The sequence below is a fragment of the Thermobia domestica genome, chromosome 18 (genome assembly GCF_964235325.1).
Source record: "Thermobia domestica chromosome 18, izTheDome1.hap1.1, whole genome shotgun sequence".
NCBI lineage: Eukaryota > Metazoa > Arthropoda > Insecta > Zygentoma > Lepismatidae > Thermobia > Thermobia domestica.
The window spans coordinates 154196324-154208226 of record NC_137471.1 but is presented as its reverse complement, the minus strand read 5'-3'; the positions used below and the strand labels follow the sequence as shown (position 1 = coordinate 154208226).

General features: G+C 34.9%; 1 protein-coding gene across 1 annotated transcript; it reads left to right on the top strand.

Annotated features, from left to right (window-relative positions):
* Positions 1-1142: 1142 nt before the first annotated feature.
* On the top strand, positions 1143-11673 carry LOC145676137 (uncharacterized). Its single transcript, XM_081747043.1, has 2 exons — positions 1143-1868; positions 10621-11673. Exons 1-2 carry the CDS (start codon positions 1504-1506, stop codon positions 11285-11287), a joined length of 1032 nt encoding a protein of 343 aa, XP_081603169.1. The 5' UTR covers positions 1143-1503; the 3' UTR covers positions 11288-11673.
* Positions 11674-11903: the final 230 nt, after the last annotated feature.

Sequence of the window (11903 nt, the reverse complement as noted above, 5' to 3'; positions counted from 1 at the left end):
AATAGTAATAATATATAAAGTCAGTGGTAGCTCATGCCTTCAACATGTATACAACAGTGTCTTTAAACACATTATAAATTTCCAATGGCCTTTGGCAGGTCGGGCTTTATATTTGTGAAGAAGAAGAAGAAGAACTAATTTTTTCAATAAGCAATTTTTCTGTATCATATTAAAACCTGATCGTATATTTGATTGCAAGTACCGTCTATAATTGCCGGGAGAGTATCCGTGAAATATCGAGTAGAATGGCCGTTATGGCGAATGCATCGTGCTTTGTGTGTCCTGTGATGACGAGAGTTGTGTGGGGTTTTCTATACATATTTACTGAACTTACACACTTTTTCTTTCCTTTACACGTTCATACATTCCCTCCTTTTTCTACACTTTTTCCCAGTCATTTTACACTCCTCAATTTTCTCTACCTCTTGTTCTGTTGAACTTGGCCTTCAGCCCTCTTTATCTGTTCGAAATTCTCTCCTTATTCTGATCTTTTCCTATTGTACCATACTTCTCTCCAAAATATCACAGAAGAAACAATTAAAGAGAAAGCGCAGGAAAAGTGGTATGAAGAAGATGTCAAGAAGAGCAGTTTGAAAGGAATATACACATATAAAAGGCGTTATGAGAAAATAAATTATATGAACAATGATTTGCGAAGCATTTTACTATTCAAAGCGAGGTCAGGGAGCCTTGAAACAGGGGTAAGATTGAAAAAAATTTAAAGAAGTGAACGAAAAATGTCAATTATGTTTTAAAGAAGATGAAACATTAGAACACTTATTGTTAAAATGTGAAGAAACCCTAAAAATCAGGGAAAATGGAAATGGATCGATGAAATGAAAAAGGAAGGAAATTTGGTTAAATTAGCTTGGAGGCTAGGCTTTAATGTACATGGAAGGGAACTAAGTGAGAAAGAAATAGAAAAAAACAAAGAAATTCTTGAATTTTGGTGGAAAAAGAAAATGGAAAACTTTAAATGAAAAAAAGGCAGTACTTACTTTCTCCTTTTTTCTTTTTTTCAGGAATCAAACTTCCGAAGAGAAGGAAGGAAATTAGCTTGAAACTGAACCTGAACCTGAAATTTGACTTTTTCCCGATTGCGACACTTCTTTTTTCACGTATTTTCGCTTTATCATACTTACTACTTTCTATCTGTTTTATGACTTTGTACACATCTTGTTACTTTTTTTTTAATCATTTTTCAACTATTCTAATCTTTACATTTTACACGTTTAATTACCTTTCTAAATTGCCGATATTCTTGTTCAATACAGTGATAATAATACTATGCAAAAAATTTTGTAATGCTTACTACAAACTAACAATCAATTGCCGAGAGAGGAGTAGTGGTTGATAAAGAAGTATAAGAGGAAGAAGAAGAAGATTGGAAATATAAAGTTGCTTTTGTGAATGTACTTGTAAATCATTTCTTTAATACTGGCAGCGTAAAATATAGGGGGAGTATAAGAACAGTGTGAAATTCTTATAATATTTCATTGCACAATGGCTGGTAAGGCGTCTGTTAAGTCGGAATTGATGTGCAAAGAAGAAATTGCTTATGACTTACCTAGTGATGATCCGCTCGAAGGGAGAGGGTGGACATACGAACTAATGAATGACAACAAAGAGTTAATATTATCTACAACGGAAGGAGATGTATCAGTGGACAAGGATAAAGCTATGTGCTCTTTGGATGTGAAACTAAACGTTGATAGGGTAAAACCAGAATTAGCACTAGAAGAAGATCCTGCATTTGAAAGTAATATAGAAACGCTAAGAAAAATTGTGGTTCAGGAGACTTGCGCGTCGTATTCTAATGACTCCCAACAATTAACAACGAAAAGTTTAAATTCAGTTCGGCCAGCAAGGTAATGTTCAATTTTTCATTAACTAATTGGCTCAGATTGATAATACGGTTACATGGTTTCGGAAATTTTGTTGGTTAAAAGCAATACTTCTCGAGAAATATTTAGGTATGGGAGACATCATGAACGTAAGTTAGTAGCCTACAATTTGGAAATGACATGGCACACATAGACAAGCTGTATACCAAATAAAAATAATAACAAGATTGATACGATCCATACAATTCTTATGTAGTTCATATCTTGATAAAATAATCATTTCTTTATTGTTGGTTACACATTTCTCACTAATTGTTCATATATTTAAAATATGGGTGCTCGACGATATTGTTTTATTTATAAAGAGACTTATGTAAAATACCAAATAATGAGAATGGTAATAATCCTAAAATTTTACAAATGTAAACCTGTAATGTATTATATTCGAACATAAACTATGGACGTTTGTGATTTTATTTTGATTTAGCTCAAATGGGTCTAGCTTGATTTTTCCGACTGGCTTCGAAAGACATAAGTAAAATACAAGATAAAGAATATTTTAACCAACAATGGATGTTCGTTATTTGTAGAGGTCCATACAACAGTCCATTTCATAACTGCGCTCTTTTTTTCAAGGAAGTCGACTTTTTACATTCCCAGGAATCATTTTTAGGGTATGGACCTGCATTTTTCAATATGGAATCACTTCAGGGGCTTGATAGACGTACATAATATATGAATTATTGTAAAAACAACGCTAATCAGCATGTGCTAGATGACCGGTAAAAATAAGATTGCTATGCAGATTAGGGCATTACGCAGAATGTGGGTAAACATGGATAGCGCAAAATTCTGTATTTAGGATGACTTACATGTCTTACGTTTTGAATGTGTTCTTGTACATTCCTAAGTATTTTATAGGTAACATGCTGAAATGCTTTCTTTGCTTGTATATTTGTGTTCCAAAGTAACACAATACATTAGGGACGTAACTTCTTAATTATATGGATCCCTTCATTCCCAAACATTTTCATAGTTCCGTGTTATGATTTGCCACACTAAATTTTGATACTTCATTTCGCTTACAGTGGTTACTAGCTACCTTGACAAGGGGTTACTTTGCACATCGGGCATTACTTCGCACAAAATATGAAGAGAGTTTCACAGTCCTCCGTCGGTAAAACCATGAACTGTATACACGAAGTTTAACTACCCCCTACGATAGAACATGTAACTTTATTATGGTGTTAATGTTGGGGTCAGCATCAGTTCCAATTACAGGGAGGCTTTGTTGTTGTAGTGGCGTGAAAAACAGTCACTGTAAGGACCGCCAAATTTTAAAAGAATTTCCGTCAATGTTAAGTCAGTTTCGTTATATTATACATTGTAACTTGCATTGTACAACGTAACTAATAACCGTTTGAACATTTTAATACAAATAAATTAGTAAAACGGCGGTTAAGCCCTACGGAGCGCCATTCTGTGCGTAATTATTTGACAACACAGGTTGTAAGTCATTCATTAAAAATACAGATTAATGAATTGGATCCTAAAACCAACGGTGCGGACAATCTCTTACAGTTGAAACTTGCAGAGTCCCTGACGATTCGAATGAATCGCTTCTACCCCAAGACCTTACATACCACCCTAGTTGCATGCCTTCGGTATTCAAGTCATGACAAATCAGGGTTAATTTCCTAACCCCGATTGGGCTGTAAACTTTCAGGCCTTGAGGAGGCATTTTAAGAAAATAAATATAATGAAAAGGACCACAAGAAATACACCCTGGGAGGAGATTTAATGCTACAGCCTCACATTTCAATTCATCAATTTTTTAATCATTAGTATTACTTCAGGCCCGCTCGTACCTACAAAATTGGTAGGTTTGCAAATGTAACCTTTTAAAGAGCGCTAGCTAATACTTATGTGTGGCTTACTAGCAATTGCACTTATCTTTATCGAGAATAAAGTCACATCCGAGAGAATTTGTCACAATAGTGAAACACAAGATAACAGTAATATTAACTTGTTCATTAAACATTATTGTTGTTCAGGGCCTACTGGTACGTAGCAATCTTAATATGTTCTCATAACATAAACCTTAGTTTTACCGTATACTGCGTAACTGACGTAGGCACTCCGTACTATCGATACATCATAGTATCCGGTGTTTATCGTAGTAAAGGGTAACGTGGAATCGTAAACGTGCTTCCCTTTTCCTTTTTCTCGAGATCGGTTTATGATTCCCGGCACAAGAATACTTCAAAGACGAGTTATTTTCAAATATCAAAAAGAATAACATTTAATTTACTTTCTCTAAAGGCAAATCAAAACTCTAATTATTTTCTATAAATCCAAATCAAAACTAATTATTATATCAAAATCTAAAATCCGAACATCGATTTTATTACTATTATACTTTTCTCCAATTATGCCAAACATTAAACATTAGAACAAAATTTTGAAATTTTAGTAAATTCCGAATCTGCACATTAACTGGGACCCAATCAGGCGTCGGACTGGTTTCATCACTTTAATTTTATAACGAAAGTAAAGATGTTCCTAGGAGATGAACTATATTTTAACCTTCAACTCTTCTTAACTTATAATATCGCTTTCTCTGAAGTCAATTAACTTGTGTTATCATTAGTCACATTGAATGCACATTGACTTTCCATAGTAGACTGCATATATATATCGAACGACGAACAAATCAACGAGCAACTTTATCAAATTATAGGTTATTGTCAATTACTTTCAATATTATACTAAATTGTGTTTAACTTACAGTATTTTGACGGCGACTTGATCTTACGTTACAAATTTCGCATATTTTCACATTATACAATCACAATCAGATGAAAAACTTCACTATCTGAAGAGCACATTTTTTTAATTACCCAAATTTTAACTTTATGATTAATTGTAGTTATTACTAGTACTTCTCTAATTATGTTCGTAATTATATCTAATTGCCTAACATGTCTCTAAATGCTTGATTGTATGGGGAGAGTTAATGTTAATATAAACATAAAGGAGAATGATTAAAAACTCAAGCAAAATTTGATAATAAAATTTTATTATGAAGTATGGTTCCCAAAACTGGAAAGACCTGAAAAAAAATACAAAACTTAAACATCCTAATAATAATTCGATACTGAAAATCCGCATCCAAAACGGGATAGCCATACTTTTCAATAGTGGTGCGGTATTATTACAATTTCAAAGTCCGAAATCGCGTTCTAAATCAATTATCTGTTTAAAATTTTCAATGCTGTCTTTCCTCTCCTTTCCACATTCATCTTTCATCTCCAAATGCTGTAAGGAAACCACAAAATATGACATCTAAGTAAACGTACCTGTTTATAAGGCGATATTGTTGGTTTCTTGGACTGGTGCGTCAGTGGCACTTTGATTCTGAAAAGTAACCTTCGAAATTCGAGGAAATAAACAAATAAATAGACAGTAATCCTTTTTTCATAATCTAAAGGTTTAAAAGTTCAAATTCGGTATTTCTGATTTCTCATCTCTTTCGGAGTTTAACCTGAGTTGGGGTGAAGTTCACGCTTTTTTGTGCTAAGATTTTAATTTTCCATCTGTGCCGGTTACGCTTGTAAGCTGTAATTTAGCACGGTTACGTGTACTTTTCCAGTTAGTTTGTTGAATTTCGGAACTTTTCTCCTTTTTACAGCGTATTTACTAAACTTCCACTTAATGACACGCCTTCCTTTGCGACGTTTGGATTTACGCTGCATTGCGATACCTGCCATAAATTTCTTTTTAGATTTGCGCTTACTAGTAGTATATTTTGCCATGTAGTTTACTATACAATGTTCGTACGTGTTTTCGCTTAAGCTTTTTAGTGCTCTTCGGAGTCGATGTATACTTTTTCCGCATGTTTGACTCGAAATAACCCTCCTACAACTCGACTTTAATTTGCATGTAGTTCGTCTTTGACCGAGTTTAGTGCGTTCCGAATTACGCTTACCAAAGCACTTTCCTTTTATTCTCAACTTACTTCCTTCTGCACGTCTAATGTGTGGTTGTGCGTGCTGAGAATACGCTGTACGTGGAGGTCGACGCACATTGTTCTTATCATGAGCAATCAACATGTCTACATTTTGTGTAGCACTACACTTAAATTTTCGCTTTTTACAATTTCGCAATAGTGAAGTACTAGCTTGAAAATTCAAACATTTCGGCAACTTAAAATTAATAAATGTTGCATCTGATGTACTGAAATTGTCACGTCTGTTCATTTTAATTCTACTGATTATGCTCCTCGAAATCTAGTTTACGTTAATAATGTATTAAGAAAACTCAACTGGGTATCATTGGCCATCTTATTTTTCTTCTTAACTTTGGTGTTACATTTCGGTTCTATAACGGAAATATACTTTCGACTGCGTGTGCTTTATTGGAAGTGTTACGCTTGTTTACGGTAAACATTTCCGACCGATATATTATGTACTAGACCTTCACTACGTAAAACAGAATTCGCATGGCGGGCCTATTGTGAATTTGAAGTCGTTTCTTTCTACAATACTCAAAGCTGATAAAGTCGGAATGGATTTGCAGCACTAAAATGCAACTTACGTTAGACATACACTGTTACAAAGGCAAATTTGAATTTGTTAATTCGCGCAAAACCATTTGCCTGCGACACAAAACCGACAACACTGTAACTTCGTTATCACACACAATCATCAATTGAACTCTCAAGCCTTCCCTGGCTTTCTCGAGAGGGCGGATACGCGCAACCTGAACGCTACCGCTTATCATGTGTGAAACATCGGTATCCCTTGCCGACAAAACAATTTCATTAGAAACAATTTTTTAAAGGTACGTGTAACGATTCTTCTTTTTTGCTATCTCTACACTGCATATTTCCTTTTCCTGACTGTAATCGACTTTCTGGTTTATTTGGCACATATCTTTCACAACTTGGGTTAGCTCGAATTCAAGACAGTTTCTTTTCCGCCTTGCACTCTTTTATTTTGTTGGTTTGCCTACACTCAATCTGTGCCGTTCGCATGTATTCATAGAACACAGTGAGACCTTTCTTTTACTCCGCTACACTTTTTTTAAACTCAGCAGTTACTGAATCAACATGATTGGCCGCGTTAACAAATTCAGAGAGTACTTCAGTTAAGGAGTTATTGGCTACTTTGATATTAATACCTAAGCTCTCTGCTTTGGCATTCAATTCCCTCTTTCCTACGCTCCCAAATCGTTTCTGTTACAAGCTTTTGAAGTTCGCCTACTGATTCATGTATTTTTTGTCCTAGGCATCCAATATTCATTACCATTTTTGAGCAATGGTTTGTAATTTTTCTCTAATTCTTCTGTCAACATTGCTTGAAATTGTTCTAAAACACTAGCCTCCATATTGATATGAGATACGAGCAACTAATTCAAAGTACAAAATTATAAATGTCTGAGTTTAATACGAAAATAAGAAACATGCACTTAAAACATTAAACACTAAGAATTTTGATATTACGACCATTAACAACCAATCCTTCTTTTCACAACTCAGGTTTCATTTTGCGAAGTGGTTCAATATAAAATTAACACAGATATAAACTAGTACCATATATAAAATATTTTTTATAACTATTCTATCAGCCTTTGATTTCATTTTGTACTAATGCACAATAACACATTCAGCAAGGCCATGTGATAATATTTGAAAAACAGTATCACGTGACAGTTTCTACACAATAACTGTGACTTCATCAGACTTCCACTCCTTCTGGTTGCTGGGAGTTGGTCATCACTTATATATACTGTCCGGAGATCAATTTTAATTAGGTTCCGCCCCTTCTTTCAAAAATAACACTTGTCTGGTTTTCACTTGCACTTTTTAGCTGCACACGTGTCCAATTAAAGGTTTACTTTTTTCCGCTGGATGTGTCCTGTCCTCTAATTATCCTTATTATCCTTGTTATTTTGTTCCTCTTTCTTTCTTCTTCCTTTTTATTCCTTCTTCTTTAAGCAGAATCTTCTCTCACTCCTTATTTATCGAGAATCTTGCATTCCAGTTCATCACCTTGCGTTCTGCTTTCATAATCTCTCTGGCTTCCTTCCATTTTCTCACCAAAGTCATGTTCTCTACTTCTATGATCTCTCCTCCTTCCCACCCTATCCTGTGGTTTGATTCTTTCTGATGCTTGTATATCGCATTGTTGTCCATTTTCAGTTTTACAACATCCTGGTGCTGCTTAATCCTTTTTTGCATTTTTTTTTGTTTCTCCTATGAATATTTTGTTACACACCTCGCATCCTACTCTATATATTAATCCCCCTTGATCTTTGTTCGCTATTGCTTTTCTCTTTTTTCTTCTTACTAGTTCAATTATTCAGCTTCCTCTTTTCCTGTACGCCCTAATTCCTGCTTTCCGAAACATTCTCTATATGTTCTCTGTTTGTTTGCACAGTTATTGTGTTGAAACTGTCAGTGATTCTGTTTTCTTTTTACACATTATCACATAGCCTTGCTCAGTGTGTTATTGTGTATTAGTATTAAAACATTTACATTTATTCATAAATGCACATGAAGGTGCATAGTGTAAAACATGTATGAATGTGTGTATACTCAATCAGCTGTTTGCTATCCACTCACATCTACATAGAATTAAAAATCAACAAGAAAAAAATTTATGAGCTACATTAATCTCTCTGTTGCTCTAAAGGTCAAAACATATTTACTTAACTTACATGAAAAATCTACATTACTCAGTTCTTGTTTTTATCTATCACTCTGCTTTATTTTTAATTAATAGTGTTCGCCGAGGATCTGATAGAAATTGACTGTCGACACTAGGTTAATCAGATCCAAACTCAACATGTTATCTGTATAACTAATGGTATTGTAAAAGCAGTTGTAGGAAGATTACTATAATTTAATCCGGGAAACGGTCGCCATGTGGTTGAAATCGTGTTTTTTGGTAGTTGTTAGGTTCTTGTAAATATAATCGTAACCTTCACATTGATTTTCGTCTTTTTCCCAAGATTTGTCACTTGTTTGTTGCATTTATCCCAGCTTTGCTAAGGCAGTGTGACGTAATATTGAGGTCTCAAATATTCAGTAATAATAATAATAATAATAATAATAGTATAGGTAACAAATTCCGTATGAGGACACATTGTATTCAAGCCTGTAAAATAACCCGTAGCGTAAGCCATAAGTTACAAAATAGTCGGGATTGGAGAGAAGTGTCAGGGCCAACAGCACATACCCTCTCGATACGTTCCTACAACTAGCTACATGTTATAACGGAAAGTTTCCCTACAACTAGCCAAATGTTATAAAGGAAAATTAAATGTTATAACGGAAAGTTTCGAGGTAATTTTGGTGTAGAAAGTAGGGATTCTGAACTCACAAGAGCCGTAATTACAGTTGTTTTTAAGTAATGGTTATGCTGGCTAAGCTACAGAAGATGTCGAAGGGGTTTCGGGAATGGGGTTCCGTACCATCATGAGACACCTCTACAGCTACTCAAATTTAAACGAAAGATTTCCGCTAATATTTCGTGTAGAATATATTCTACTGTACGTTTTCAGGAAAAAAAACTGTAAAAAAAAAAAGGACTGAATATAATTGAAAACTAAAGCTTGTAATAAACTAACTTGTGAAGTTTGCAGATTTAATTAAAAAACTTTGCTACAAAAATATATACACAGATCATAATTCAGTGAGCTCTGAAATCTTATCAAAATGATGTATAAGATTCAGTTTACGGAGCAATTGTTGCTTAAAGAGTGGCATACACTATTTCTAGAATCTAGATAAGATGAGAAATGTTTACGATAGTTTTGGTCTCGTCTCGATTCTCATCTCAAAAGCATGACTATAGTGTAAGTTAAACTTGTCCTGTCTCGAATTAAAATGTTTCATCCCAATTTTGTTTGGTTTGTTTTAGAATCGAGATGAGAAATTCGTCTTTTCATGGGCAACATTACACAAAACCGAAATATTTTATTTGCCTAATATCACGTTTCTGCTTGTAATGGTACGACCTGAGCGATAATAAGTTTTTAGTTTTTAAATATTCATCGAGATAATTGTTATTATTATGAGTATTACTCCTGAAATTTTGATAGTTCAAGTGCTGAAACAAACGAGTATTCAAATATTTGAATGTAATGAAGCGTGTGTTATCGCCGATCTATTTCCATCAAAATTCCTAAAGTAAAAAAAAAAATGCTTGACGTGTATTTGATCGAAGATCCTCGAGATTACTGGTCAAGCCCCTAGACCACTGAACCACGATCACAACGCTGTAAATGATTCGTCTTTAGTCTTGTTACACTAAGTTTTTATGCCTCAGCTTGGAAAGTTAAATGTAATTTTTTAAATGGTTTCAAAACGTCTTTCGTGTTCCTCTTATGATGATATAAGTGAATTACCTTCGGTACAGTTTCTATTAATACGTTGAGTTGTTCTTAAACCTTTGGATCGCAAGTTGGTTTTTTCTCCACACGAATCTACAGATAAGACAGATTTAATTCTCATACTGTGCATTTGTGTCAAGACAGCCGACAATACCTGGTCATAGGCTTATGTCCGCCACGATATAAATCATAGTTTAATTTGATATAGTGAAACAAACTACAGCAACTTATTTTGAGACAATAGTGATATGGTACTCCATTTCATATTTCTACAATATTTAATGTAATAAAACATGTAATATAGCGAATGATTACATGTTTTCTTGCTACTTAATCATTATCTCCATTTACATTTCATTGTTTGTTGACTTTGTTACAGGCGCGATAACATCTTTGCTTTCCACGGAGAAGGGAATACGTTTACTACATTAAATAAATCCATTTCTCATTCTTGTGAAGAATCTGATACTTCGACGCAGTTTGGCAAAGGATTTCATCGATCACGTTTGACAAAAAATATGGTGACACGTGAAAGTGAAAAGCGTCATACGTCCCAAACTAATGATAAACGCTCTAGTCAAAGTTCAACTATGTCAAGTTGTGAGTTAGTGCATTCAGGTGAAAAATCTCACATATGTGGAGTATGTGGAAAGGAATTTAGAGTATGTTCAAGTTTGGCTACGCACATGGTGATTCATACAGGAGGAAAACCGCAAACGTGCCAAGAGTGTGGTAAGGCATTTACTCATCGTTCGACTTTGGCTACACACATGTTAATCCACACAGGAGAAAAACCTTACTTATGCCATGAGTGTGGTAAGGCATTTTATCGTCGTTCAAATTTGGCTACACACATGTTAATCCACAGAGCAGAAAAACCTCACACGTGGCAAGAGTGTGGTAAGGCATTTACTCAAAGTTCACATTTGGCTAGACACATGTTAATACACGAAGGAGAAAAACCTCACACGTGCAAAGAGTGTGGTGAGGCATTTACTCTACGTTCAGATTTTTCTAGACCCATGTTTATCCACACAGGAGAATAACCTCACACGTGCCAAGAGTGTCAAGGCATATACTCATCGTTCGACTTTGGCTACACACATGTTAATCCACACAGGAGAAAAACCTCAGTTGTGCCAAGAGTGTGGTAAGGCATTTACTCCGTTCGAGTTTGACTAAACACAGGTTAATCCACTTAGGAGAAAAACCTCACTTATGCCAAGAGTGTGGTAGGGGATTTAATCATCGTTCGACTTTTGCTAGACACATGTTAATCCACACAGGAGAAAAACCTTACTTATGCCATGAGTGTTTTAAGGCATTTTATCGTCGTTCAAATTTGGCTACACACATGTTAATCCACAAATGAGAAAAACCTCACACGTGCAAAGAGTGTGGTAATGCATTTACTGAACGTTCAAAGTTGTCTGAACACATGTTTATCCACACAGGAGAAAAAACTCACACGTGCCAAGAGTGTTGCAAGGCATTTACTCATCGTTCTAATTTGGCTACACATATGTTAATCCACACAGGAGAAAAACCTCAGTTGTGCCAAGAGTGTGGTAAGGCATTCACTCATCGTTCGACTTTGGCTAAACACATGTTAATCCACACAGGAGAAAAACCTCACTTGTGCCAAGAGTGTAGTATGGCATT

Excerpts from the sequence above, each read along its gene's own strand:
- LOC145676137 (XM_081747043.1), top strand. The coding sequence starts at position 1,504 with ATGGCTGGTAAGGCGTCTGTTAAGTCGGAATTGATGTGCAAAGAAGAA. Across the intron at positions 1,869-10,620 it reads AATTCAGTTCGGCCAGCAAG|GCGCGATAACATCTTTGCTT; the intron begins GTAATGTTCAAT and ends ACTTTGTTACAG.